The sequence below is a fragment of the Pogona vitticeps genome, chromosome 7, assembly GCF_051106095.1.
Source record: "Pogona vitticeps strain Pit_001003342236 chromosome 7, PviZW2.1, whole genome shotgun sequence".
Lineage (NCBI taxonomy): Eukaryota > Metazoa > Chordata > Lepidosauria > Squamata > Agamidae > Pogona > Pogona vitticeps.
The window spans coordinates 1,172,117-1,193,692 of NC_135789.1; the positions used below are offsets into that span (position 1 = coordinate 1,172,117).

Sequence of the window (21,576 nt, forward strand, 5' to 3'; positions counted from 1 at the left end):
TTGCAAGACTTTGCTTTCTCCCTTCCTGCCCAGAAAGGCATGCCCAGCTCTATGATTCCCCCCCCCAGTACACTCCATTCCCCCCTGTGCTTTCCCATTGACGGATGTGTTTTTGTGCCCCTTTTTCCAGTGGCTCACATGGGTGGCCTCCCTCCATGCTTTAAAAATGTGCCTATGATTTAAGGCCCGTTTTGTTCCTCTGAAATGCACTGCTAGGCTCACAAATGTGAGAATTTCCAAGAGGTGGAGTGCTTTGTCTTGCCGTGAGTCTCCAGGGGTGCAAAACAGATAATGCAACTGAATTTCAACAACAGTGGGGGTTTTTCCCCCATTCCTGCCATTAAGTGACTGATTTCTTAGCGTTGTCTGGATTTTCTCTCTCTTTCCCGCCGGGCGTCAAGTCTTTCTCATATCGTTCTACCCTCCAGGATGCCTCGCTTTTGAAAGCCAAGTACCCCAAAACATTTTAGCCTCGCCTGGCATGAGCTGAGCTCTAATTCTGTCTTTGTTTTCAACTTTTGCTAAATCTCCTGTGTCTCTCCTTGAGTTTGTGGGGAAGGGGAACCGGAGCGGCCTCCGCCCTGGGGTTAAGTCCAAAGCTCAGAGATGGTGGCAGCTCCAGGTTGCCATGGAGACCTGTATCTCGGGTGGACCACTTCCTGGAAGGTTGCAACCCTTCTCTTCCCCTGCCTCTTGTGTGTGTGTGTGTGTGTGTGTGTGTGTGTGTGTGTGTGTGTGTGTGTGTGTGTGTGTGTGTGTGTGTGTGTGTGTGTGTGTGTGTGTGTGTGTGTGTGTGTGTGTGTGTGTGTGTGTGTGTGTGTGTGTGTGTGTGTGTGTGTGTGTGTGTGTGTGTGTGTGTGTCTCTCCGCCTGCTTAAAAACTTGATTTGTTTGGAGCGGGCCTTATCAGGAGAAGCCAGGATGAAGGAAGGGGCATTGTTAAGAGGCACTCTTGCGTCCAGCCATCGCTTCCTTGGCCAGGGTCTCAAGAATGATTGAAAGAATAAACGGATGTTGTGGCTCAGAGAGATTAGTTTTTATTTTATTTTATTTCTTCTTCCGCTTTTATACCACCTGATTAGTGCCAAGGGCCAATGGCTGAAAAGGGCCGTCTTACCAGACGGCCTGCAGAGCCGAGGGATGAAGAATTAGGTGAGCAAAGCAGGTAAGGTTGCACCTGCAAGGGGAGGGGCGCCCCACTGAGACTGAGTCTGGGGATGATGGGACATCAGAAATCTGCACCTGGGGATCAACTTGACCAATCCCAATCGATGGAGAATTTCAGGTTTTACAGCTCGTTCCCCAGGACGTTGGCTACATTTACAGATTTCTTCCCATATGGCACAGAAAGGTTTTTTTGATGTTGAAATGTAGGAGAAAGCAGAATGAATAGACCTCCATACCCTTAAATTAAACCAGCAAATGCCTCTCCCATCTGCGTTGTAGGTGGGTCACACCACGCAAGCCCTGGGAATTTTTAGCCAGGCAAATCTCACAGGGACTGAAGGTTTTTAAACAGCCCTGTCTTCTCTTTTGTTCTTTCCAATAGGAAGGAGAGAAATGCAAGTTGGGTGTTATTGTTGTTGTTGGTTGTTTTTTTTTTAAAAAACACCTTCCTGTAAGCTACAAAGCATGATTTCATTATCACAGTCTCACTGCCATCTTGAGCTTTGCAGAAATCTCTCCCCCCCCCCCCCGGTTCCCGAGAGGGAAAAGTCTATCGGTTTTTCTCGTTCAGGCCTATCTAACAACACTCGTTCTCTCTCTCTCTCTCTCTCCCTATCTCTCCTCCCTCCCCCCTTTTCACACGAGGAGGAGGAGGGAGGCACCGGAGGTGTCTGCAGGGGATGGCATCTCCACTGGAAGCTCTGTTCTTCCTCTCCGAGGTTCTCTTCTCTCGATGGGACCTACGCTTTCTGACAGCTCAGCCCCTGGGAAATTGGGAGCGCTCGTTCCCTGGTGGGGCGGCTGTTTCTGTCAACTCCCTTGCGGGCTGAAGTCTCCGAAGATGGGGAACAGCTTGCTTATAATCTTAGCGCTGCAAGAAGGCTGTCACTTTCTGTATAGAAAACCCAGTTCTTTGTGCAGCGGAAGGGTTGGAAAGGAACGGGGGCACCGGTCGCCCTCCAAAGCCTAGACCAGCCATCAAAGCACTCGCCCGTAGGGTTTCAGGTGCTCTTCTACGTTAGTGTAGGGAGGGGCAGTATTACTCTCTACAGCAACAATGATGTGCCACCAGGTGGACTCTTATTTGTGCCAACCCTTCCCATGGCTTCCTAGGTGGAAAGTATTCAGGGGGGATTTACCCTCCAGTCCCTCTTTCGGGGGGGTGTGTGCTCTGTGGGGCCACCATGCAGTATTCCCAAGGCCATTCAGAGAACATTACAGATACACAAATGCACGCACACACATCATATGTGGTTTGCTCAGTGGAGGCCACTAGAGCCTCTGAACCTACGAGGGCCACCAGAGAAGTACCAGAGGTTCTTCACGTATTGTTGGATTCAATTTTCCCATGGGTCCCCCTTGGTAAAGTTCCTTGGCCATGCGGGAAGAGAGTATTCTGGGTGTGGTAACCCCCCCTCCCTCCCCAATGAATTTCTTGAAGATCTGCCCCTGGTAGCCTGTTTAGAACAGTGGCATTGCAGGTTTCTGCCTTCGAAGACTCGCAGATCCCGAGGTTGGTCTTGATGTGACGGTCCTCTTGGGAGGGACCGCTCTTGCGGAGAAGCTTTTGGGACGGATTTCGCAGCTGAGCCTAGCTGGGAATAGAAGCCATTCCTTGACTCCACACACCCATCCAGGGCTCGCCACTCCAAAGGGCAAGAAGACCATTTCTCCAGAGGAGATCCGCTCAACGGTGGCGGAGAGGTGGGGGGGCGCCTCCCAAAGACAGTGGAGCAGTCGGCCTCAAGACAAGGCGCTCCATAAATCAGGCTGTTTTCAGGGACATGAAATGGAAAATGGAGCGTTGTGGCAGAAGGCGACTGCAGACTATCTTTTGTGGTGGCCTCTAGCTCAGCTTGGAGGCGCCTTCCATGATCCTCTTTGACAAAGGATGGCATGTGACCATTTTATCAGCCAGGACCAAGACGTGAACCAGCGTGTGACCCAGGTGGAGCTTCTGCCAAGCACTTGTGCTTCCTCTGCCCCTGAAACCCTCCCCCCGGTGTCCTTGTCCTTTTGGCAAGGGGAGCGGGAGACCCTGCAAGGGGCCTGGAGAGGATGCCAGGGACCCAGCCTCCATTCCCGCTGGAGCAGCTGTTCCCAAGGTCACCTTGCGCTCTTCCTCCTGCCTCTGCTCTTTGTCTCCCTTTGAAGGAGGCGGAGGAGACCGGGAGCCATCGTTTGGCAGCATCCACGCTGGAACGGGCGGCACTTCCGTTGGCTCCAGTGTCATGACGGGAGTGTGGCCAGAAATTGGCGGCAGCGTGCCTTTTTCCTGCCCCAGTCCCAGGTGCTGCGCGGCGATGGTTTTCCAAGACTGTGACCTTCACATCTTTTTTTTTAATCTGCCCTTTCTCCTCATCTTCCATTTGGCTTGGCACTCTCGGGACCAAAGAGAAACAGGAGCTTTAAAAGGTGTGCCACTGACTTTGGCCATATGGACCTTTATCGCTACAAGAGTTCCTCTCGCTTACACGCTTGTGCCGCTCTTTCAGCGTTTGAGTGGAGCAGGAAAGGCCAGAGCACTCAAGAGGGACCCTCCCTGCCTTCAAAGCAGAGGCGCAAGGGGCTGCCCACCAACTGCACGAATGCTGCCCCATTGGGGAGCCCTTGGGCGAACACACACACACAGACACACAGAGACACAGGCACAGACATACACAAAAAACACCCACTTCATTGCTGGGCAAAGAAAGGAGAACGGTGTCCCTTAGAAGCCCCTAGAAGGAAACGTTGTGTTCTCTTCTAGAGCGAGAGCATCTGAAAATGCAGGACGCTGTGGCCAAATGAAATCTCTCCCACGGCTTCTCTCCAGCCAAGCACACGCGTGCGGTGATGCCCTGGGTTGTCTCCACCAGTCCTCGGAAGCCATTAAATAAACATCTTCCAGATGTCTCTTCTCTGTTTGATGAAATGCCTTTAGCATTCAGCTGATATCATGCCTGTAACAATCTAGCCGAAATCTTTCCTTGATGATGGGTTGATTGGATCAGAGCAAGGCCTTCCCCTGTCGCCTCCCAGGCTGTGCAAGGACATCCTTCCTGCCTCCTTTAGGGCCTTCTGGCCCCATAACGTGAGACACACCCTCCAGATGGGTTCAACTACAATGTCCAGCATCCCTGAGGCCATTATGAATCTGAATTCTCTGCTGGGAATTGAGTCAATGCGGGCAGCCTGAGGACATCCGGCCCGCACTTCTTGACATATGTGCAATGTTTATCTCTGCGTTAAGCTCACTGTCGGTGACTGTGAACTCGCGGCCAAGTTGGCAGCAACCCCTGTTTCCAAAAGGAAAAACCAGGGAGCCGCCAAATTGTACATTCGCTTCAGATGGCGGCCGGATGGGGGGCAGTCAACTGAAGACCTTCTTGGCTTCGCTGCCGGTGAACTTTGCCTGTTTGGAAAAGAGGAAAGAAAAATAGGTATTCTTCTGTGCTGTCAGAAAAGCCAAACTGTGGGGGCGGGGGGGCTGGCGGCAAGAGGCACGGGAGGGGCACTGCAGATTTCTGCTCCGTGGGCAGGGCTCCCTTGGCACAGAGCTGGTGACAGAAGGTAGGGTTTTGTGTTTACTCGCCTCCTTCCTGCCGTGCCTTTTTAAAGGACCCATTTGCTGGGCGGAAATCGAGATAAGGAACAGCAGCGGAGGCCTTCTCCAAATCTCTGGACTTGCTGCTCAGGGGCATCTCCCAGGGTTTTGCAAGGCTGTGGGCGTTGCTTTGTTTATTTACGGCAGTTCTCCTAACCCATCCTGTATCAACAGATCTCAGGGTGGGCTCCGGTCAATGAAGCCACCTTTAAAGAATCTGAAACCGCCCAATATTTTGCAATGTTTTGAAACACTTCACAAGTTTAAAACACTCTTCAATCCAGTTTCCGAACAGTGCCTTGGCTGAATGAACGCCCAGGATCCGTATGGACGTGAAGCAAAGGCAGTGGTGGTTCCAGTTGGGCCTCCAGGAAGAGGATTCATGAGCCATTTATGATCACAGCTCTGCCAGTTCATGATGATGGGACATGGAGGACTGTCCTACCCATTCAGGATTAAAGATTGGAGAGAGAGATATGGCGGAGGTGCTGCCTGAGATATCTAGGTCCCAAGACGTTTAGGGTTTTGAAAGTCCATATCAGCACCCTGAAACTGAAGCATGCTTATGCCCAGCGACACTCTGTGAATTACCTTGCCAGTACCGTCACTAGGAACAGAGTTCTTTTCAGACATTGTCATGAGTAACAGGAATGGGTTCCTTGTTCTGAAAGCAACTTTCTGACCTGTGGCTTCCTCCCTGGCAGGTGCACTGTGAGTGCTTCCAAGGGGCGCCATTTTGGGTTGACACTCTTTGCTCTCAGAAGGCCTGCTTCTCGAACACCTAGTGTGAGCAACAATGTGCGAGGCAGGGCCCCTGAAATCTTGTGGACTAATTAACAGCCATCTCTGTTAGCGACAAGGCTCTTGCTGCTGTGGCGTAGTTGTCAGTTTGGACCTCCTGTGGCAGAAACAGCTTCGCTCCCAGAAGCGAAAAGCCCATCAGAAAGAACAAGATGGGGTTGATGAATTACAGGCGGTGGGTGTGCTCCTGGAGCTTCCTTGATTGACTTTGACAAGCTGGAATAATCGCTAGGGGTGAGTGGGGGACTCATCCCTCGCAGCTTGTTAAGAAAATGAGACTGGCAACATCCTTCCTGGGGTGTCCAGAGGCTGGGAAAGGAGTGGAGGATTTATAGGGGAAGAGGGTCACGCCAAGGGTAATGAGGGACCCTCTTTGGTCGAACCCTTCTGTTCTCTCCCTGAGCTGTTGGGAGAGAAGACATGGCAGCACCCAAGATGGGTGTGATTTAGATCAGCCGCTCCCAAATGTAGGGCTCCAGATGTCTTTGGACCCAAAATCTCAGAAGACCCCCCCCCCCCCAAGGAGTTGTAATCCAAGGCACTCTGTGAATTCCTTGCAGGAACGGCAGGCTAAAGGGAGGCATGCCTTCTTCCTGACAGGCTGTCTGTCTGTCTGTGTGGTTGGAGTTCATGTAGTATTTCTGGGCGCAACTCTCCGAGGGCCCCAAAAGGTTCTCCTCATGTGCTGTGTGAAATACGGGCCACGGAGCTGCCTGAGAGCTCAAGGGAGGGCTGTCGGGCTCCTCTTTCCCGCCCTTCCTCAAAGAGACAAAACACACCCCTTCCTCTTTTATTCTCATCCTTGCTCCTACCTGCAGCTCTTATCTCCTCCTCTCTTGGTTGGGAGGGAGGGATGAGACTCTGCCCCCTGAAGGGAGGTAATCGTTCGCCTCTCAGAGGATGGTGGGTTCATGGGCGGGTAACAGACACACCAGGGTGGTTGGATGCTCCACTCCCATTCCTTGAGCTATACGGGTCACCTTGGAGTGTCTCGGCTCCCGAGCCAACCATGCAGAGATGGGTCCAGGAGCCCTGACGGAAGGCATGTCACAAGCTGAGGCACAGGCAGGAACGGACATGATCCGGAGAAGGGAGGTCACGGTGAGGTCAGGCTCTGCTGGCTTCTGACATCTCTGCTCATTTGCTCTGCAAGCATGGTGCTCATTTAAGCGAGCAAAAGTCTGCAGAAGATCTGGGATGGGTCATGCCAGCCCTGTGCCAGCTGTGCCCTGCAGGTGGCTGGCAGTGTGTGCTCCGGTCACTCACCCTCCCCGGGCATTGCCCGAGTTCCTTGCCCAGCCAGCGGGCATCAGCTGATGAACTCGCGCCAAGCCAAGCAAAATTTCTCCCGTTAGTTCACTCGCTGCTGTGAGGAGAGGCTTGCTGGTGGGTCCTCTTCAGGTTATAGGTTCCTTCCAGTTATTTAGCCAATGAGTTTCCCTCCTGGTTCTTAAATTTGCACATAGGTCCATGTATATAACATCCCGCTTGTCGTTCCTGGACATGTTCCACGTGTGAACAATAGCGGGCTTTTCTGGATCGAGCAAACAAATTTCTTTTTTGCAAAAAAAGAAAAAAAAAAAAGAGAGAGAGAGAGAGAGAGAGATCCATCACATCTGAGCATTCTTTCAGAGTGTTACCTACAGGACTGTGGAGAAATTTTCCACTGTTTGATTCAGTGCTTAGGAAAGTTATAGGTTTGGAGTACAACTCTCAAAATTCTTCCTGATTCTGGGAGGCAGGGGCCAACTGAGAAGCTGTTGTAAAATTTGATGTGAATCTTCCAGTAGAGGTTCATTTGTTCATTCATTCATATCTTCCTTCCTTCGCTTCTGCATCTAGAAGTGTTGTGAGTTGGAAGGCAGGTCCCCCACTCCCTGCTCTATCCCAAAGGCTGCCAGGGGTCCAACACTTACAGGACCAAAACGGAGGAATGAGGGAAGGGACGGAGGAGGGAGAAACTCTGGGGCATGGCTAGGAAACCTCTGGGAAATCCCCCAATAAAACGAAATCAAGAGAAGGGAGGGCACCGGGCTCAGAAGGATCCAGCCCATGTCCTCTTCTCCTTTTTTTTTTTTTGAAACGGCTGAAAGGTGTGGTTTCTGGGCCTAACACCTTGAAGGTTAGCATTTATTATGGGTGTATTTATGCAAAGGAGAGCAAAACGTCTCAGAAAGTGGCCTCGGGTTGGCGAAATCAGCCGCCATGCAGTGTCTCCTTCATTTTACAGATTTCTGTTATAGAAGCTGAATCGGTGCCCTGCCCTGCCCCAGCTTAACTCCCTGAGAAGCACCACCACCTCTTGAAATCATTGTAGCCCCAACCATAAAAATAGCAACAACAGTCACAGGGATGATGGTGATGATGATGGCTCTCAAATGGTGTCTCTGCACTCAGTTTGCCATCCTCGGCTCTCTCTCACGGATCCGCACAACACAATTTAAACAGCTCCGAAGCAAAACGGCTGCACCTTGTTTTTTTTCCCTTTTCCCAACCACTGTTACGCATTCTTGCAGCGGCGGCGTAAGATTGGGCTGTAAGTGGAATATCAAGTTTATTACAGCAATTTCCAGTTTGTAATTGGTTTCGGAGAACAGGGAGAAAAAGGTGGAGGGCGAGCCGAGAGGCACTGCTGAACGCCTGCCGGGGTGATGGGGTGGGTGGGAGAGGGAAGGGTTGATCGGATTTTTGCCTGCCGGCCGAGGGGGAAAAGCGCCACCCCGTATCCCAGCTGTGCCAAGAGGGGGGAACTGGCTGCGACTTTGTTCCTCCCAGCTCTGAATGGCACCCTAGAGAAAGAGAGCGGAAGAGACGGTTCGGACGGCTGTCCCTGCTTTTGCTGAGGCCGGCCTGTGTCTGTCGGGTTTTTCCAAGGCAGAGGGGCCTTCGAGATGGAGAGTGCCACCATCCAGCTCCTACAACCTGAGGCACACACGGGAAGCCACCTTACCCCAGAAAAGACCCCTGGTCCACCCGGGTCCCTGTTGCTCACACCGCTTGGTACTGGATGTCTGAGGTCTCCGGCAGGGAATCTTTCCGACACTTAGTTGGCAATGCGGATAGTTGAACTTTGCGTTTAGGGTTAGGGTGAGCCTGTAAGAAGCTGGATGGCACCAGGTACTTTGCCCCGTTTGCTCCAGGTGTGGGCGACTCAGTCTCCTCTTTAGGGTTTTGGACCGCCAACTCTAATCATCCCTGTGCGTCTCTCGTTCTCCTTGATTAACTTTTGTTCTCTCTGTGTGTGTGTTTTTTTAAAGGGCTTTCTAAAATGCATGCGTTTATAGGTCTGTCAAGAAAAAACTTGCAGTTTTCTTTCTAAATTTCTGTTTATGAAAAACATTTCTATGTGGAGGGAAAAAGTAAAACAGGCAGATTTGTCTATCAAAACAGATGGTTTTTAGGTAATTGTCTCTTAAAAGTCTGAATCTCAGTGCATTCCACCCGAGGTGCCCCTTTCCTGCTTTTGACAGTTCCCTCGTCTTTGAACCAAAGGCGTAGCGGGCAAGGTAGAACAGGTGGAACTCAGCCCGCTAAGGACAGCTGTGCCGATGCCACATCGGGGCAGCGTAGATGGGGGGAGAATTCCGTTTAGTGCCTTCTTTGCAAAAACTTGCCAGAATTCACAGCTTTGTCCATCCATCTGATGGAAAGAATATAAAGTTAAGAAGAAGGAGGAGGAGGAGGAGGAGGAGGAGGAAGGAGTAAAATGGACAGACTGGTCCTTACATAGTGTGCATATATGTTGTTGTTATGACAGGAAGCTCAAATCATGACTCCTGAAAATCAATCCGTTATTTGGGATGCCTTCAGCAGTTTTCAGTCTGTGGCTTCTGTGGGTTTGTGATGTTCTCTTGCCTTCTGGAACAGGAAGATTTTGACCTGGCACCGAAATGTCATCAGCGTCGGTGCCAGACGAATCTCAATTGGGATGGCGTTCCATAGTCTGGGGGCAGCTGCCGAAAAGGCCTTTTGTTTACAAGCCATCCCTCTTACCTCCTTGAGAGATGGGCTCTTTCAAAAGGGCCCCCTGGCTAGATATTAACTGCCAGGTAGGCTCATATGGAAGGAGGAACCCATCCCCTTGTTGTCTACAGAGCAGATCACGAAAGACATTGTCCCTGGAAGTGAAATCAGTTTCCAAGGTTGTGGCTTCCCAGGTAGAACAAAGAGGTTTTCGGAGTTGTGCAGCCAATAGATGCCTTTCTCTCCCTGCCCTTTTTCCTCCCAGTGAGCTTTCTCTGTTTAAATTTTGACAGAGATGTCAGTTTCACTCCTGACCCATGTCAGTTGCCTCCCCACCCCAGCAGCTGACAAGTATTGAAACTGACCAAGCCCCCTCTGTCTCCCTCGGCCCAATTCCAAGCTGGCCTCTACTGTGGGCTGATCAAAAATTTGACCAACAGATCCACTCCCAGGTGCAAAGAATGATGGGTAATCGCTGCTTCCTTCCCCACTTGTCCCCCACCCCAAAAAGAACGGCTCTTTAACTCTAAGAAGAGAGTGCTTGAGATACCAGTGAGTTAAACATGTATGTCTTGGTTGCTGTAAGAAGGTAACAGTGGATTCTGGGCTGGCTGAAGTCTTGGTAGGATTTCTATCACACTGTAGTTATGCTCATGCCTTGATACCTTCCAAATCCCGATGCCTTTGGGTTGCAATGACACCCAACGGAAAATGAGGAAGGGGCGAGGCTCTCTTTGGTTGTGGGACGTGGTGTTAGGATGACTGCGTGCAGAACTGGATCTCTGATTGGTTGGGACTGCTTAGGGAAGGAGAAGGGACAGAGCTGCAAACAGCCTCGGGGAGGGGGCAGCTGTGATCCGTCACCAATCCTAGAGAAACAGGTTGGGTGGGATCCCATGGAAGGATGATCTTCAGCCTCCGAGGAACGAATGGTTGTGTCTTGTCTCAAAAGCTTCAGTAGCACAATTAAAACAGAAATTCAAAAAAGGGGAGTTTTTGTTGGTTACCAGGGAGCCCAAAGGCCTAGCCAATCAGGGACCATATCAGCAACCTTGTTGACTCTTCCATACCATGTTGCCAATTAAGTCTGCCTATGTGATGAATTCCCAAAGCCAGCACTGGAATGACAGCACGGGTGCCTGATTATCATTCTAAGTAGATATGTCCTTCCAACTTCCTTTGCAGGCTCAAAGGAACTGGAAGGGGGAGGGAGAAAGTTTCCCAGAATTCCCTCTTTTTTTTGTATCTCATTGCCAAAAAGCAGAACTCTGTCTTTGCCAACATGGGAAGCCAGCCGTGGTTAACCCCAGAGGGAACTTTCCAGGACAACTTGCTTTCCTTGGGCATCAATAAAACTTCTGGAGGAAGAGAGGGAGGGTGGCACCTCCCTGTTATCTCTGCTCCGGCTTACAGGAGGGATTTCAATAACCCACAACAAAAAACAACAACAATAACAATACCCCATTAAAATTGGACATGTCCTTGAAAACTTCCACCACGTTTCAAAGTGCGAGAGATTTACAAGCCGGATAATTCTCTCTCTGCGGGTTCTTTATCTCGTGGATGTGAGAGTGTGTATTTTCTTTGTAATAAAACCTTAGCTTAGGCAAATAAATTTGAGGAGACAGTTTTACTGACAGCTCCTCTCCCTCCCCCCTTCTTGATTCCTGTGTCATAAAAAAAAAAGAACCACACACACACACATATACACACACAGAGGGTGAAATTTCAGCTAGAAGGGACAACGTGGAGTGCATTTTAAGCGGGAGATAAAGGCCCGTCTCCTGCTGCGGGGAGGGTGTCGGCGAAGGTGTTTTTGGAGGGCCAGGCCTCCCCGCTTTGATCTCATCATTTCAGGTCTTTTGGGCTCTGATCCGAAGAAGGGGGAAAATTATAAGGTGGCTCCAGAGGAGTAGTCAGCCCACGGTTATCGCCAGAGGACTTGACTTGAAAGATTGAGTTCTTCTGTTTGAAAAGAGAAAAGGCAGATAGTTGTTCAAAGTGGAGTGTTTTTTTCTTCTTCTTCTTCTTTCTATTTTTTTCCTAAGAAACCTAGTGACTTCTATTTTCCAAAAGCAAAGAGAAATGGGGGATTTAAGTAGCATGCACATCATCTGTTGATCTGTTGTATGCTGGTTCTGGAAATTCTGCATTTTTAAAGAAAATCAGCCTACGGACGGCAAAAAAAAGTCATCATAAGGAGCCTGTGACAGGAGCTGAAAGCATGTCAAAGTAACAGAGAATGTGGCGAAAGCAGGTTTTCATGTTTGACAAATTACATACAAAGAACCCCCAGCCTAAGACCTGGACACCCATCACATAACAAAGCAAGCTAATTTCCAGGTTGCATAAGATGAGACTAGCCTGTCATGCATGTCAATGTTTTCAGCAGTTAAGGAATTCCTTCTTTTAATAATAGGTGGTCTGTAATGTCTGTTTCTACCCTAATGTGCAATTCCCAGGCCAGTACATTGAATATAACAACAAAGCAGTCTCAACAGTTTTCATCTGCGCCGGGATCATGTCTTTTGTAAACCTAATGGGTCTTAACTGTCCAGCCAAGCTCAGACAAAAAAAAAAACATTGTGGTACAACAGTCTTCACAATGTATTGCTGCTGATGCAATCTCATCCCCACTCAGTTTACTGTGGGGGTTGCGACTAAGCTAAAAGGAGATGGCCCCCTTTTTTTCCTGCTAGCCAGAAATTCCCAGCAACACTCTTGAGTCCAGGTTCCACTGAACCCAGGGTTCGTAACCTGGCTCACACGCTCCCCGCTTCTTAAGGTCCCTCCGCACAGATGTTAAGGCAGATGTTTACAGGGAAGGGTTGCTTTTTCTAGCCTTCCTGCTGTCCTCTCTTTGGGGTTCTCTTTGGGGCCCGACTCTGACGCTCCTCTCCTCACCAGCCCCGGCTGCTCCACCGCCCAGGCAGGGCGCCGCGTGTCTCGGAGATAAAACACGACAAGGTGCGAACCCGCTAATGAAATAATGCACCTGGAAGGGAGTGTCAGCATGTCTGTTGCCTGGGAAAAGCAAGCATGCAGATGGTGCTAATAAACTCCGGGAGTGCATGTCTGGGGAATAAATAAAGAAGTACGTGAAGAGCCGGCTTTATCGTTAGCGCGCGGCAGAGGGGAACAGGGTGCGCCGGCTGCGGTGGGAATACGAGCCGGCCTGCTGCGGCTGCAGCTTCCCGTCTCTTAGCAATAAGCGAGAGCGGCTTTTGTGGCCCGTGGTTGAGTCGGAGGGCCCCGCTGGCTCTTCATGGCCAGCAGAAGACCTCTGGCCGCCGTTCCTGGGGCCACGCCGTCTTCTTGATGGCCGCTGCAGATGTTGTCGTGTCTTCACCCCCAACAGCTCAGGCATTGAGGCCTCCGGCCGCCGACCCAGAGGTTGGGGAGTTCAATTCTCCCACCGTGTCTCCCTTGTCAGAGGATGGCCTTGATGATCCACAGGGTGCCTTCTAGCTGTGCAGTTTTAAGATGATGGTGGTGGTGATGATGATGTCACCTTGCCTGGGCCCTCATGTGGGCAGTAGCCTTGCGGGTTCCTCCCTTCTTGCCCACGATCTGCTCCCACCGCTATTGGCACGCTTCTACCGTATCTCATGGATTGGGTGGAAGAGGGAGGCCGGCCGAAGGATGGAAAGGGCGCCGGATTGCCCTTCAGCCTGTGGGCTTCTGCGCCGTAGCCGAGAAGGTCCTCAGAATTCATTGCCGGCGTCTGCTGTGTGGGATGCGTGTGGGCAGCCGGGTGGGACTGTGCAGGTCCGGGGAAGCCGAGGAAGGCAAGCTTGCAAGAGGTGTGTCTGTGTGTGTCTCTGTGTGTGTGTGTGTGAGAGAGAGAGATTGCACACATGCAAGCTGAAGATAAATAACTTCAAGAGATCTGAAGCCTCTGTGCCCCCCTGATGCTTAACTAAGCCTTTAAAAGCTCCGGACTGATCTTCAGAGCTCCACGGTGGCACCCGCTCAATTCCCTCGCCTTCTCCCAGTCCCTCCGGCGTCTTCCCCCCCCCTCTGCATTCATCATCCCCATCCTGGGTCTTTGAATGGTGTTTGTGGATCAAAGTGGAAGGCTTTCTTTCACATCTTCCTTTCCTCTCTCTCTCTCTCTCTCTCTCTCTCTCTCTCTCTGTTTTTTTTTTAAATAAAAAAATCCCAGCCTCCACCCCTTTCCCTTCCCTTCCTGATCGTTCTTCTCCCCCCCCCCCCGCCGCCCTCACAACTTTTGTACTAATTTATTTTTAAACATGCCCTAAACTGCAACTAAGCAGAAGGAAGAAGCTGAGAGAGAAAGAGAGGCCGGGAGAAAGAAAAGGAGGTGGAGGAAGATAATGTTTCTTGATCTTTTGGCTAGCAGGGAGGGAGGGAGGGAGGGAGGGAAAGCAGGATGCGGTGGAGCGTTCCAGGAACAATATTGAAGCACCGGGTTTATTAAAGGATAAAGGGGTGGGTGGGAGAAGAGAGTGAATTTGTGCAAACAGGGAGGGGAATAAAAGCGTGCTTGTGTGTTGGAGCCTGTTTCAAAGAGACTGGATCTTAAGGCCCGTGAAAAACACAGTGTGGCACCAGGTCATCATTGTCATCATCATCATCATCATCTTAGAACTGCAAAGCTGCTGGAAGGGGCCCCAGAGACCATCCAGTCCAGCCCCTGCCAAGGAGGCCCAGTGGGGGATTCGAACTCCCAACCTCTGGCTCCTCTGCCCGATCTCTAAGCCACTGAGTGATCCGGCAGTGCAGGACATCCTCTTGCCCAAGAGTAAAGTCCAGAGTGAGCGGGGGGGGGTTCTCTAGCCTTCCTCCTGAGCCCATCCCCAACCCCTCCCCCCCCCAAAAAAAAACCCCTGATATCAAACCCTTTGGTGTTCCTTTTTGGGCAGACCTGAGATCCACCCGGGGGGTGCAGGGATAGAAGACAAAGTGATCCCAGGGCCTGACACCAGCGTCATGTTGGATCGAGCCCACATTTAGCAGCTATGTCTTATTGGTTTTGTTGTTTACACTTGTGATGCCGGGAGGTCTGATTTTTATTGAGAGATTAAGAGCAGAGGGAGGAGAGTTAACATTTTTCCTCTCTCAGCTCCGATTTTACTGGTACTCGCCCCCCCACCTCCACCCCAGCACTGCTTATAGGTCTGGGGGGGGGGAATGCCAGTTGTTAATTCCAAAGTGCGCCCCCCCCTCACCAGCATTTATCTGTGGATGGCTGGGCCTTAGGAGAATTAAAGGTGGAGAAGGAAATGTTTTCCCAGGGTGGCAATTCTTAGTCAACGTCAGAGCTCCTTGAGAGAGTAAAAATGGGCGAAACATGTTGGTGGTGGTGGTGGAGGAGGATGTGAATTGTAGCCTGATGGTATCGGCCCATGATTAGATCAACGACGAGTTGAATAACAGAAGGTTGAGTCTGTATACCCAGAGTTCCTGTTTCATGCAAAGCCTTCGCAGGCTGCAATCCATGGACAGTTGCTCTGCCTCTTTTGAATGCAACATCTTACCCAGCCTTAACTGGTTTCTTGTCTCTGATCATCCACCCCCGATCAGAGATAAGAACGTTAGGAACATTGAGGGCCAGATGTGGAGCCTTCCTGGGTCTGATGAGGCTGGCCAGAGTGAATTGCCTCTTGTCCCAAACAACAGTGCTTGCTTGCTTGCTTGCTTGCTTGCTTGCTTGCTTGCTTGCTTGCTTGCTTGCTTGCTTGCTTGCTTGCTTGCTTGCTTTATTTATTTATTTATTTATTTATTTATTTATTTATTTGTTTATTTATTTATTTATTTATTTATTTATTTATTTATTTATTTATTCCATTTATACCCCGCCTATCTGGTCATTGCGACCACGTGCTTCCCAGCCTTGGCGGCCATCCCAAAGAGCAAAGAGCGCCTGCGTTTCTCACTGGTTTCCCCCAATCTGTGTTATTCATAGTCTTCTGTGAAACACGTAAGCTGGCGTGCTCCAGCCACGAGGCATGCTTCAGCTCCTGTCACCTCTTCTGTGTTTCTCTATCCAGGTGACGGATGGAGGAACCATCAAGCAGAAGATCTTCACCTTTGATGCCATGTTCTCCACCAACCAGTCACACATGGAGAATTATCGCAAGAGGGAAGACCTCGTGTACCAGTCCACAGTGCGGTAAGTCCGACCCGTTGCCTTGGAATGGACTTTGCTAGGATGCGGCACAGAGTTGTTCTCAGCAGTCAAAGCTGTGCTGCCATTAACTATTGTTGTGCCTCGCTATGGTGCTTACACTGCATGCCTTTAAGCTTTAATTGAGTTGTCCCTGATTGTCTTTTCTGCATTGCATTGACACTTTGGCATTATATACCTGCCAGCTGAAGGTAGGCTTCATGCCTTGATGAAGTGGTCTCCAGTCTATAAAAGCTTGTGCCCCCATAAATGTGTCAGCGCTTCAGGCACTACAAGATTGCTTTGTTGCTAAGTCAGGGCTCTGTATTGTTTAGGAACTGAGCCACTAGATTACAAAAATGTGCCCAGGGATCTAAAGATAGAGTATCTTTGAAACTGTTATTTTGTTTCACCTGAGTGTTCATTGGCAAAAGGGCTGCCAATTTATAAATTCCTGGCCAGGTGTTCCTGATTGGCTAGACTCATGCTGGTTGTTATACAGGCCTAAATCTGTGGTTTTTTAAAAAATCAGACTTGGATGTGTTCTTAGTCTTACTTCACACAAACTTCATTTGTTACGAAGCATAGCAAAGAGCCATATTTGACTGTTGGGGCATTGCTGTTATGCAACTGTGTGATTTCAGATTGGCTAGCTCCTGTGACGTGGAATGTGTAAGTCTGCCTGAAACTTTGGCTAGTCCTAGTTTGGGCTAGAAAGATGAAACAGAGTCTGAAGTTGCTTGTTTGCTGACATTTATTTGTTCGCTTGTTTACTTATTAGCCCATCCTCCTTGACATATAGCCCTGGGGTAGCTAATAACTTATATAAAAGCACATTATCACTGCAAATCTAAGATCAGAGACAAATAATAAGACACAGCAAAACAAACTCTCTGATGACTCAGAGGCAAAGGGTGGCTTTTTTTCCCTTCTAGTATAGACAGTCTTCAAGGAGAGACCCAGCACCCTTTCTGAGGGGCTGTCTTCCCCCGTCCATTTCTGCCGGCTTGGATTCCCCTTTATTTTGTTTTTCCTCTTCTTAGCCCATAATTCAGAATCTGCACCAGCTGCTTTTCCTCCAAGTGGGAGAACCTTTTTCTGTTTCTGTGGAAATTGAGATGTCAAAAATGTTTCATAATGGCACCGTGATTTCACACACGCGCTGCAGTCTGAGGAGAGGAGATGGGAGGGTTTCCATTATTCAGTGGCAAAACAAACATTTTGAAATCAAAATTCACAGTCATGGGGAGGGGGAAGAAGAGAGAAGGACCATCGATCGCCCAGGAGGCTGAGATCCGACAGCCCGACAACCCAAGACGCCACACAAAAGCAAGCAAAGTTTTGTGCAAGCTGCTTCCCAGTCGGCCGGAGAGACTTCAGGGATAAGAAATCCACATTTACATATAAATGAAGATATTTGCAAATTAATGTATTTTGAGCGAGAGGAAGTCCCGGCACCACCACCGCAGCTGTCAAAACAGAGCGTCTTGCTTTCTTGCAGGAGGAGCGGAAAACAAGGCGAGGAAGATTTAATGGAGAGCAAAATGCAATTTTCACATGGCCCCATATTAAAAAGGCCAGAGTGATATCCTATGGCGCGGCTTACAGGTTTGGAGAGACCCGTCAGCTCCTTGAAATGTTTTCCACGATGGGGTTTGGGGGAACATAACCAGATTATGTGGGTAGACTTCACAGAGGACTTGTTTATAACCAATTCCTCTTGTTTTTCCCTTTGCAGTAACTAAGGCATAATTTAGTTACTTTACCATTGTAATGTAGTTGAGGTAGTTCATCAAGTCCCTCAGGCACTGCATTGAGAGACAAGATGTAGTAAGAAACGGGACACAGTGAACTGAGAATATATATATATTGTATGTGTGTGCGCGCAACATCTGGTCTTTGTTGAATGAAAGCAATTTGGGTGCCCCCCCCCCAAATTTAACGATTTGGTGTAAGATGTTGTGTGACGGCTTTCAGCTGTGTTGGACCAAGTTGGCTCCAGGCCACATCTGGCTGGAGGTGCCGTCGCCGTTCAGTCCTTCCAGGAACAGTGACAGGAGGGTGACCCGGCATGGCTCGGCTCAGGCCACGCCGGGTCGGCTTCTTCCCTTGGGCAGCACCAAGAACAATCAGCCTCATGGCGCCCGTTCAGGATGTATGAACGGAGTGTCACACCATGTCATGAGGGCTCAGTTCAAGACAAATAGCAATCACCATGTGTTTAGAAAGATAGACAGATGCACAGCACATCATCTAACAGGTTGACCGTGGCTTTTAACCCTTGGCTTTCTGACTGATTTGGACTTCAGCGCCCAGAATCCTTCCATTGGAAGCGTTCACTGGGATTATTGGGAACTGAAGTCCAAAACAACTGGGGAACCAAAGGTCGAAAGACACCGGTCTTATCGTTAGTTCTGACTTTGGTTTGTCTTCACATGGAGCAAGGAGAAAAGAGGTGATCCTTGGCAGAAGACAACATTCCTTCCAGGCTTTTCATCTGTGTTGACCTCACTTGCTTGAAGGCTCACCTGGGACAGAATTTCGAAAAGGATTTTTTTTTTTTTTGGTGTAAATACAGTTTCCAGCTGGTTGGATAACACAGTGGTTTAGGTCACTGGCTTGCAGAGCCGGAGGTTTAGAGTCCCAATCCCCCCCCCAATGAGCCCTCCAGGGAGAATAGGCAGCCCGGGTGGCCTTGGGGCAGCTGCGACGTCCCAGGGATCCCTCATCACCACTCGAAGAAGGCAATGGGAAGCCACTCCTGAATATTTTCCCTACCTGGAAAACCCCGCAACTCAGAATTTCCTTCATGGCATGCGATTATTATTTCGCTGGCTGGATAGCTCAGTGGTTTGGGTCGCTGGCTGTGGAGCCAGAGGTTGGGAATTGAATTCCCAACAGGGCGCCCTGTGAGTAGAGCCAGCCTGGGTGGCCTTGGGCCAGCTACACTTTGGTCCCAGGGCGTTCCCAGGAGAAAGGAATGCAAAACCATTGCTGCGCCTTCCTTACCTGGAAAACCCACACCTTAAGCCACAACTGAAATGACAGCTGATAATTACGTATCGGTGGTCATGTCCCCTTCTGGACACTGTAATGACTCAGTCAAGGGAGAGGTAGTCCCATAGAGAGTCACCTTTGAACCTCCGGCCTGACGATCTCTATTCTGCAGGAACGTTTTGGCTGCCAACCTCGCTGTGCTGCTCACGGCGCACACTTCGGCCTGGGGGGGGTGGACCAGCTCTGTGCCCCCAGCGGAGCGGGTGTGACAGACACCTCCAGAACCAGCCGGTGGCCTGCTTTCAACTCTTTCTCTATGATCTCCCGTCTTTGGCGCTGGCCAGATGCTGTGGGAGGACCAACTCCCGTTGGCCTGACAAGCAGCCGTTGACAAGCTGAGTGGCTTTCTTGGAAGCCTCATCCATCCTGTCGCTGGGGGACGGAGCCACGGGGAGATGGGAGTGACATAAATCCAGATAAAAATAGAAAAGTGGGATGCAGACCCCTACGGAGGGGGGGAGGGAATAAATAAACATAAGCACCCCTCCCTTCCTTCCTCCCAGCCAGAAATCACTCACAGCGAAGCCGGCTTTATTACTAATTATGCCGTTGGCTTTACGGCCAGGCTTATAAAACCCAAACTGGAGTATAAAAATGTTAAAGAGAGACTTAATTTAAGGAGAAAGGCTGGGATATAGCATCTCATTTTGGGGTGCTATTTCTTCCCAATGTGCTGGAACGTATTTCAGCGCTTGTTTTTCCGAGCACTGAAAGGAAATAAAACTTGAGTGAAATCTGGGATTTGCCATCAAGCCGGTTGCCGGCCCTCTCTCTCTCCACCCCCCCTCCCCTTCGTGCCTTGTGATTTCTGCTGCGGGGACTCAAAGGGAATTAAAAGATCTACTTCACATCCTGGCCTGAGATCTTCCGATACTGTACTGGGGTGGGTGGAGGATGTAAATATTGTAATAGATCACATCCTCTCTTGCTTTCTGCAATCAATAGCTAGGTGGAGGCAAGGAAGGCTCCTGCCACTGTTAGTGAGTTGCCCCGGGCATATTAAATGGCCCTTTGTCCCCAAAGTAGTGTGAGTAAGACCCACGGAGTGCCTGAATGTCGTAAGTTCATTGCTTCTCCTGCAAAATGGTCCCTTCCTCCCCAAATCCCTTCTCCACTTAGAGCATCAATGGGCTTCACCATTTCCTGCTCCCAGTCTCCAGCTGGGGTGGAGAGGGTGAGTGGGGGCTTCTCGCTGTTGACGTGAACCCAGGACAGGCCCCTCGCCCGCTTTCCCAGAGGTGAGATGTGCGACAGAGTGCGGACCCTTAGCGATGAGCCCTGGCCTTCTTTGTAATCCTGTATGAACTGAAGAGGATGCTAATTTGGGGGAGGAGGGGGTTGGAGCCCCTGCTTTGTGTCTGGTCGGCCCCGGGTTCAAACCCCAGCAGCTCCAGCAAGAGACTAGCAAGGAGACCCTCCTGAAACCAGGTAAGACAGGTGACTCATTTGATGTAGAGAGCCTTTGCACTTCAGGCAGGGAAGGCACGTCTCTCCAGATGCGGTTGGACTACAATTCCCATCATCCCTCACCATTTGTTTTGCTGTCGTGGCCTGATGGGAGCTATCGTTGGACAACATCTGGAGGGACACACCTTCCCCTCCCGCCTCTCTTTTGAATGAACAAAAACCCCACCCATACCCGGGAGGAGGCTCTCGGTCTCCCTCCAGCTGGCAGTCTAGCTGCCCCCCCCCCCCCCGGCAAGCTGGGCTTTCAAACAGATTTTCCTAATCCTTCCTTCTCGTGCTGAGGATCAATACGTCTTCCTTTTGGTTCCGATCGTTCCCATTGATCCTGTTTTCTGCTTCTGCCGAAAGTGTTTTTCTGTTGCTGCAATTAGAGTGAAGTGGGATAAACTTTGTGGAGGGTGAGATATTAAATTAAGTCAGACCTCCCTGGAAGAGGTTGTAATGATCTTTTTGGGCCTTTTAACACCAGATTCTCTCTCTCTCTCTCTCTCTCTCTGTGTGTGTGTGTGTGTGGCCTCTGCCTAAACCACGGATCTCTCCAGCCAGTTAACAACAGCCAAAGCAAACCCCCCCCCCCAAAAGGTCTGCTCCCTGCCACTACTATGGGACATGAGGTCTTTTTACAATAGCTTAAAAAAATTATAGGAAGGGGGCAATTCGAGGGGACCTTTGGAGAAGGAATCTGGGAGGGGGGGTACATGCTGATCTGTGGAATTGGAGCCCCTTTGTTTTAAGTTGTTGACCAAAGCGCTCTAACTCTTGGGAGGCATTTTGGAGAGCCTAAGAAAAACCCAAAGATCTGCTCCCTGCAGCTCCTACAGGACATGAGAGGTCTTTATATATTAGTTTTTAAAAAGAAATTACCTGTGGGGGGACCCTTGGAGCAGGAGCACCCTTCTAAAATCCGGGGGGGGGGGGGGGAACATGCAGACCTCTGAGAATAGAGCCCCTTTGTTTTCAGCTGTGGACATAAGCACCATAACTCTTTGAAGTCATTTTGGCAAACTAACAACAACCTAAAAAAAACCCCAAAGATCTTCTCCCTGCAGCTCCTACGGGACATGAGAGTTCTTTTTATATTAGTTTAAAGAAATAAATCATCAGGGGCGGCAATTGGGGGGGGGGAACCCTTGGAGCAGGAAGACCCCTCTAATGTCCAGGGTGGTGGGTGGTGGTTCATGCTGACCCGTGGAATTGGCACCCCTTTGTTTTCCGCTGTTGACCAAAGCACCGTAACTCTTGGGAGTGAGTTGGGCGAACTTGATTTCCAGGCGTTCAGAAAAGAAAATCAGAGGAATCCCTCCCGGTTCCGGCGTGAGACAGACGGGAGAACGGATGGTCCCTTTATTTAAAAAAAAAAAAATACCCGTGTGCCACCAAGTCCCTTCCGACTTAGGGTGACCCCT

The 21,576-nt window shown here is 50.1% G+C and overlaps 1 protein-coding gene across 3 annotated transcripts in view; it reads left to right on the top strand.

The window, feature by feature from the left end:
- IGSF21 (immunoglobin superfamily member 21) overlaps positions 1–21,576 on the top strand; it is a 123,461-nt gene that overhangs the window by 66,345 nt on the left and 35,540 nt on the right. For all 3 annotated transcript variants that reach the window (XM_078378958.1, XM_072977469.2, XM_072977470.2), the window contains exon 3: positions 15,531–15,652. In XM_078378958.1, coding sequence (XP_078235084.1) covers positions 15,531–15,652 — 122 coding nt within the window. The remainder of the gene's footprint in view (positions 1–15,530; positions 15,653–21,576) is intronic.